The 8,036-nt window shown below is 36.2% G+C and overlaps 1 protein-coding gene across 1 annotated transcript in view; it reads right to left on the minus strand.

Annotated features, from left to right (window-relative positions):
* Positions 1-4,112: 4,112 nt before the first annotated feature.
* The window catches only part of LOC106953549 (green-sensitive opsin), an 8,411-nt gene continuing 4,487 nt past the window's right edge, over positions 4,113-8,036 (minus strand). The window contains exons 3-5 of the mRNA XM_015042402.1: positions 7,191-7,356; positions 6,290-6,529; positions 4,113-4,689 (exon numbers count right to left, since the gene is read on the minus strand). Coding sequence (XP_014897888.1) covers positions 4,591-4,689; positions 6,290-6,529; positions 7,191-7,356 — 505 coding nt within the window. The 3' untranslated portion in view covers positions 4,113-4,590. The remainder of the gene's footprint in view (positions 4,690-6,289; positions 6,530-7,190; positions 7,357-8,036) is intronic.

Here is an 8,036-nt window from a genome sequence, read left to right on the forward strand (position 1 = left end):
GCCCTTTGTATGACTCAGTACCCATGAAGTAGCTCTCAGTTTCAAAAAGGTTGGTGACCCCTGGTCTAGTAAAACGTAAATCAGGGTAGTAAATTTAATTGTGCTATTTTAATTTTGATCCTGTTTAGGAACATACATAGCTAAGCTAAAGCACAAGAAGGATCATAGATGAATCAAAGTTTACAGCATGTAGATTTAAACTGAACTCTAAAAATAAAGAACAGAAGAGATCATTAAAATACATCTAAGCTTGTTAATAATCTGCATATATGTATCTAGAGCTGCATTTGGGCTAAAAGATCTTTTACTGTTCCAAGAAATATAGATGTGTCATTATCTAAAATTCGTGAAGAAATGGGGGAAAGTTTGAAGCATAAAGCATTTCAAAATAACAAAATGTCTTTAAGTTTTGGATTTAGTCATAGTACAAAGAAAGCTTTCCTCTTTATATTCTCAATTGGTTGTCTTAACTTGTCTGTTTTTAAGATTTTACTTAACAATGGTAGAATTTCTGATATGTATTTTGCACACTTGAAGATATAGTCAAATATTTCAAACTTGATGGCTGTACACCAACATCCGAGTCTGGATGGATAGAAGGAAGGGTGGACGGACAGACGGACCAATGAGAAATGAAGTCACTGACATCTATCAGTGACAAAGATTATTATTTGTCAAATAAACGTTCTAAAGACTTTCTCTTTGTGAGTCTTTCCAGGTTTAAGTGGTATACTTGCAGGAAAGTGACGTAATGGACTTGCTTGACTGCACACTGACAAGCAAGTCCTGTTTCTTTGTTGTCCATTATGTAATGATTGATTGGCAGAGTTCCCACTCTTGGTTGCCAGTTGTGCTGTCTAAAGTTAATATTTGCTTTTGTTTCATATTTTAAATGTTTTGGCATAAATAGTGCCTTTTGCTAACAAAATGATTCATTTTGACCATGATTGCCACTGTTCAGGCATTTGTGTTAAGTGTTTTGAAATTGTGGAGTTTGAGTTGACAAGTGCATCGAAGCGATCAAGAAAAAAAAGTGTAATTTTTGTACATGTCTTTACATGCAAATGCTTGAACACGTTGTCATAGTATGTCAAGAATATTTCTAAATATGTCATGAATTGGTAAATTGGTCCAGTTGAAACATCAGATCAACCGATGGTCAACTCATTTTTTTTAAACGGCTCAAAGGTGTATGTCATAAACTATTAACTGGCATGTATGTAGTGTATGTAACTAGAGCACAACCTGATGTTACATTTCTAACAATGTGTTGAGGAAAAAAAACTATTTTACTATTTTGTTTCATGTGAGCTGAGCAGTGTAGGTCTCACAGAGATGGCAGTGGCTAATAGAGCATTCTCCATAAAAATATTAAAAAAAAGAGGAGTAAGGAATGGTCTCACCACCAATCCTGAGGAAACTTTATGTGCTTTCACAGAACAAATAACCTGAAATTAATGAGAAAATAATTAAAAAAAAGCACACAAGTAGCTAGTTTTCATGCTTCAATTAGTGCTACCAGTGCAGACGTTTTAACAGAAAAGTTTTTTGAGCATAGAACCAAAGACAGGTGTTTTATGCAAAAAGCAAACAAGGTTAGATCCAATAGCATGGTCACATGATGCAGAGCCAGCAACAAATTGCATCAGGTTTGGTTTAGTCAGAAGATTTCACTTAGTGAAGGTCAGAGTATACTGTGTAAAGGCTGAAATCAATTTAAATCTAGTTTGAAGGTTGAATTTAGGTTGATTTAAGTTTTTGTCTAAAAATAATGCAAAGTAGTCTCATTTGGCTAAATTGTATTCATACTTTTAAGGATTTGCAGGATTTTGTAAAAATCCAATCATGGTTAGAAACATTTCAGCAAACAGAACATTTAAAGTTTATTAATCGTTATTTTACCCATCTACGCTGTAAATTGTAACAACATATTTATTCAAGATAGATGTGTGAATCAACTGAATTTAATCATGTTTTTTTATAGCACTCTAATTAAAGGAAGTCTATTAAAGATTTAAGTGTATTGTAAAGTCCAATTTAGAGTTTAGTTTAAAAAAGTAAGTGGATTTCACATCTTTTACTAGACCAGTAGTTAAAGTTAGTGCTTGCGTCAGATAAGCTCAGTCTTTTTAAGTAAACCTTTTCTTAATTAATTGAATCAATTTAATCAATTTAAAATATTGTGTAACATATTATGTGACACTAGGGATTGGCCAGCAAAGCATCCCATGATGCATGCTATCAAAAGGTTCTTTACACTTCCAAAACAACCTCTGTTCCGATGTTACTTCATATTGTGCATTGTTTCATAACAGAAGTCATTTGGTGTTTTCATTAAGTGATTTCCAAAGAAAGAAGTTAAAGTGCTTAGGAAGCTCTGAGGTTGTTTGTTTTGGTTTTTAAGTAAAGAGAAAGATTGGAAATCTACAGTATAGTTAAAATTTTGCATTGGTTTCCTTAACGGTGTTATACATCATTATGAACATTAATTTCTAAAAAAATATTCCTTATTATTCTACAAAGTAAAGAAAATATTTTTAAAATATTATATCCAAGGACGTTCATCGACGTCCTCAGATGTCCAGTCGAGGGATCCGGGTCACGGCACCAAATTATTGTGGAGAAAAGCTATTTTACCAAGTGCTGTCAGGTGAAATCACTCAATCAGGTTTATTCATATATTGTGCACAACACAGAGAGTTTGTAGGACAGCCAATAATGAAGCAGGTCTGGGTGAAAAGCTCTCTCAGGCAGAGACACCGCATGAGTTTTTATACCAAGGATAAGGAATTCAAAACAAGGGGCGAGACAGTCTGGTTCTGATGCAGCTGTAGAAATCAACTTCCAACCTTGCACATGTAACCCAAATAGTTATTTTGGTGAGAGTTCACAAGCATTTAAAATAACATGATCACCAGATGTTAACTTGTAGTAATTTTCCACCACACAATGGAAAGACAGAATTTGAAGGGGTCAACCACCATTGAGAAGAAGATGATGAAGAGGAGTGAGGCCATGTGGGAGAGGAATTAGGAGACAAACAGATGCAGAGGCGAGAGACTGAGGACGTACACCAGTTTCCATCGCTCCAACATCATCAGGCAATGCTTAGCGACCCACAACAGGATGCTGCTGGACTTCCTCTCAACCTACTATTCGATCTTTTCTGACCTCATTGAGGAAATTTTGTCCTCATGGAGATAAAAAGCATCACCAACCACATACACAGATTGTCCTACTATGTGCCATGGTGCAGAGGGTGATGAATTCACAGCAGATGCCTGCACAGGCTGGAAAGGCACTGAGAGATTGGTTTTACACCATATCACAAAAGAAGATATTTGTTGTGATAAATGAGAGTTTGTGGGCCAACAGGCAGGAAAGCCAGGAAGTGTAGGAAGACTGCACTGTAATTCCTACAGCACTGCATGGACAGTTTCCTTAAGGAGATTGTCTTATGTTCCCATTTCTACTTTTTTGTGCTCTGAAGTACTGTCTTTTCCTTTCTGAAACACAATGAGATGGTCTGTCAACAAATTGCAGTAAAAAGAGTAAATGTGAATCTTGTCCAATCTCTTGCCATTGATCTCCCACAATTACAATTTACAAAACATGTAATCAAAACTTTAGCCACAGTTTACAACAGAACACCCCTCAAGAGTTCACCATTATATTAACATGTCAGATTAATTCGACTGTCTTATCCATACACAGTGACACAATGACTTGTCATAGTGTTTTTAAGAGATGAATTAAGGATTTTGAGAAAGAGACTGACTTTTGCATACTAAATTATATATTTTTCCCTCAAAGCTGACACTATTTTTATAGTGTTTTAAGTTATGCCTCTCTTCTTTAATATCTGAAAGACGGTTCTTAGTTGAATAAAAATTATTAGACATTTAAATCTAAAAATATTATGCATACTATGTCAGGTCAGCCATACTGACCAGTACAAAACTGGACAAGAAAAAAAATTATTGAAAGAAAACATGTAGTTTTACTGCTGGGTATGATGCAAGTGGGAATGATCTAATTCCCAATTTACCTGCTCCTTCAATAAATTTTTTCATCTTTCAATTGCATAGACAACAAGGAAGCACAAACCAATATATCTTTTCATGCATGCATTTAATCTGTATCTCTATACTTTTTTTTTTTTTTTAGAAAATATTTACAGGCTATTACGACAGAGGCTGAAACAAATGCAAAATTTCACATTTCACAAATATACATAGGTGAATCTCACCCACTCATCATCTGAACATTTCACAAGCAGATGTTACCAACACAGTTGAGCAAGGAAACACACATCAGGCTGTGTCTCATCTTAAAGTCATTTTTTTATTTTATTTATTTATTTTTTGCTTATTTATTTGTTTTTATTGTTTTTTTTATCATTTTTCCCCAGATGTAGATAATACTCATAAATGTGTGCAGCAAAACGTCACAGGCCAGTATTCAGAGATTAAAGTCCTTATGTTGCAGCAAAGTTTGCCTTGAATCCATTTCTTTATTTCCATGTCCGTAACACGCAGAATTAGGAAAACATAAGGAAGGAGGTTGTCTGAAGATATGTAGCTGTAATCATTAAGCTGCAGTGGAGACTTCCGTCTTGCTCGTTGACACTGAGGTCTCATCCTCAACCATGCCACCCATTCCAATTGTTGCCAGCATGCAGTTACGGAACTGAAATGCAAACATGAAGAAATATTTGAAACATCACTCAAGTTTTGGATCACATTTAACTATATTATTAAAATATTGTGTGTTTCTTCTCCATAGCAACAGTATTTAATCTTTTTGGAAGACACAAATGCTCTTCACTTTGAACTGTTGTTGCTGAAATGTGCTATACAAATAAACTCATCATTTTAAAATGAAATTATTACTTGACTTCATGTTAAAAAACAAAGAACAACTTATACTAAAGAATGGGGCTGTATAATTAAATTGATTCTAGAATATGTATCGATCTTTCCCCCCCTTGGAAGGTATCGATTGTTCATCTGATTTGTGACGGCGTAGCAGCAAGATTCCGCCTCCCCCAGTCTCACTTTCAACTTGTGATTAAAGAACACATTATACATAACACACCAGTTTTTAAATTGTGTCAATAGACCAAATAAAACCGGAGTTGTGCTAAAATAAGTAAACCACATTTTTCCAAATGACAGAGAAATGTCAAAAACCGGCTTTGCCGGTTATGTGAAAGAGAATGAAACGCAACATTTGATTCCTTTGTTTTTAGAAATCTCAAATCTTCAACAAATAATGATGGGCTGTATTTTGTTGCTAATAAACGAAGTAAAGTCGCGCAAGTAACCATGAAAGAGAAGCGGAACGGAGTAGCGGTAAATACAGTGAGATCGCGAAATTAATGTAAAATTTGGATATTGGAGCCACTGGTGGCATCCACTTCGTAATCTGTTTTTAGTTTAGTGGTTTCTGTTCTGTATAAAAAGGATTACTTGAAGAATCAACGCGCAGACGGCAGCGGGGCTCTGTTTTGAGCTGGAAGACGAAGAGGGGAAACCCGCAGCCGGAGTCTGGGCACAGCGAGGATTGCCAGGATGACGATGGCAGATCGATCATTCTTATTAGCAACTGACGAACAGTATCAGAGACTGAGAGTACGATGAGATCCTGGTAGTCTGAGAGGCAGCTACTCAGAGATCCAAGCAGGGGAATGGCGGCGCTGTGCAGCTGCAAGGAGTCGATCACTACGGGGTGAGGCAGAGCCACTCCCCCAGCAGCTAGTAGTAAACAGCTTACAGCCACGGCTAACTCCGGGAGCCAAGGCAGAAAAGCCTTTTTCCCATAGTCCAAAAGACTTTATTTTACCTCCAACCCCAATCAGAGCCAGGTATTGTGTAGTTGATGCTTTTAATCAGTTTTCAGTTAATTAAATTAAATCCAACTGAAAACTGATTAAATTCAAGTCTATGGAACACAAAATGTCATCAAAATCACTCTGTCCCTCTAAAATCTTTCAGAAAATCATAAAAGTGTATTGAAGTGTGTTGTTCGCCGAATATCGTGATATACATTGTATTGTGAGCAGAATATTGTGTATCGTATCGTGAGATTATTGTATCACGACACCCCTACTAAAGAAACACATTTTATGTTGGTCTAAAAGGACATACCACAAACTAATTATTTAACATTTCCACTGAAAAATTATAAACTGCAACTGAATTTCAAGGAAAATAAAATATGCATAGATTTTTCTGACCTTTTTTAGATACAACATTCTACACATAATCACTGTAAAAAAAAAACTCACCTGTTTGTTCATCAGAATGTAGATAACTGGGTTAAACAATGCTGAGCTCTTGGAGAAAAAGGCAGGAATGGCCATGGCTATAGCTGAGAAGGCAGCTCCTTTGTTAAAGAAAATCCACGCAGCGAAGGAAGCGTAGGGGACCCAAGCAAGAAGGAAGCCGACAACCATCAGGACGCACATACGCGTCACTTCCCTCTCAGCTTTCTGAGTGGAAGCCGAGTCCTGCTGCTGGGCTGCGGCCTGGAAATGAGTTCAATAGGTCATGTCAGTGTTGGATTGTTTTAGACATTTTATTATACAGTAAGATCGAGATTGCAGTTAGGAAAAAGGATGTTTGTAATTTAGATAGACGTTCCCCCTAACAGACATGACAGAGAAAGCAACAATTTTAATGTGAAGTATGAGTCATGTTTCAATTACTTGAATTTAATGAATTGCATGAGACATACAAGGCAGCTTGTGAGCTACGAACTCATGAAAGTGAGATGTTGAAATATTTAAAAGAAACTTCAAAACATTAATACCTCTGATCAGAGATAAATTGTGATTGCTTTTCTTAAATAACTTACTGTTTAGCGTTTTTCATTAACCATTGTCTTGGCATTAAATTTGAAGTTTTCATGGAACATGCCTTTCAATTTGCACCCTATGCTGTTGAAGGATCTTGAATCCAAGCATTCCAGCAATTATTTTTAAACAAATCTCAAAACAAACTGACTTAAGAGTTTGAGTAAAAATACATTTGTTCAAAAATACTGCATCATGCACATGCTTCATGCAATTTGGACTGGTTGGTGTATAAATGAATCCGTTAGCTGTCAGTTTGCAATATTCTGTAGTAACACAACATTAAAAACATGAAATTTATATTAATGACTATATTTTAAACGCCAACACTTACAGCTTTGACTGTCATCACAAGGCTCCCATATGTGAAGAAGATTGTGAAGACGGGGAAACAGAAGTGGCAGGTGAACAAGTACATCACGTAGGATTCGTTGTTGAAACCTGGGGCCAAGGTGTAATAGTCAGGTCCACAGGATACCTGAAGACCCTCAGGAATATACCTATGGACAGAAGACAAAATGTAAGCAACTGGTTGTCTCGGCTTACATTGTTCTAAGTTGGTGTTCGTGTATGAACTTTCTTGGACAGAAAAGACTTGATCTTAAAATAAAAATTATTTTAAAAAGCAATTACAAGGTGCTGAGGCTAATGTGAAGTTGTGAGTGAATAAGCCATTTTTAAATCAATAGTTTAAGAATTAAAACAATGCCTAAGCTGCATTTCAGTGCATCATCTCACTTTGGTATTTAATCAGTTTTGCCTTCCTTGTTTGTTTTGAAAGGTGAACCAGGCCTTTCTGTGAAAGTCTGAAATCTTTTCAGAAATTCGATGACTTCCCTTAGTCTCATTACAAGATAGCTAAATCATATTATGCTGAAAACAATTACTTTTTATCTAAAATTCCTCCATTTCAGAATCACAACCTTTCCCTCTAAGGTCTTGGAGACCTTGTCTGGGACAAATATATTTTAACATGAATTCAGGTAAATAATCAATGTATTTTCCATATATATAAATATATATGTGTGTGTGTGAAGACCACAGTGGTGCCTGTGGTCATCGGGGCCCTCGGGGCCCTCGGGGCAGTCACCCCCAAACTGGAGCAGTGGCTAAAACAGATCCCAGGAACAACATCAGACATCTCAGTCCAGAAATGTGCAGTTCTAGGCACAGCCAAGAT

Source organism: Poecilia latipinna, unplaced genomic scaffold (genome assembly GCF_001443285.1).
Source record: "Poecilia latipinna isolate Pla-1442-1.1 unplaced genomic scaffold, P_latipinna-1.0 Scaffold588, whole genome shotgun sequence".
Taxonomy (NCBI): Eukaryota; Metazoa; Chordata; class Actinopteri; order Cyprinodontiformes; family Poeciliidae; genus Poecilia; species Poecilia latipinna.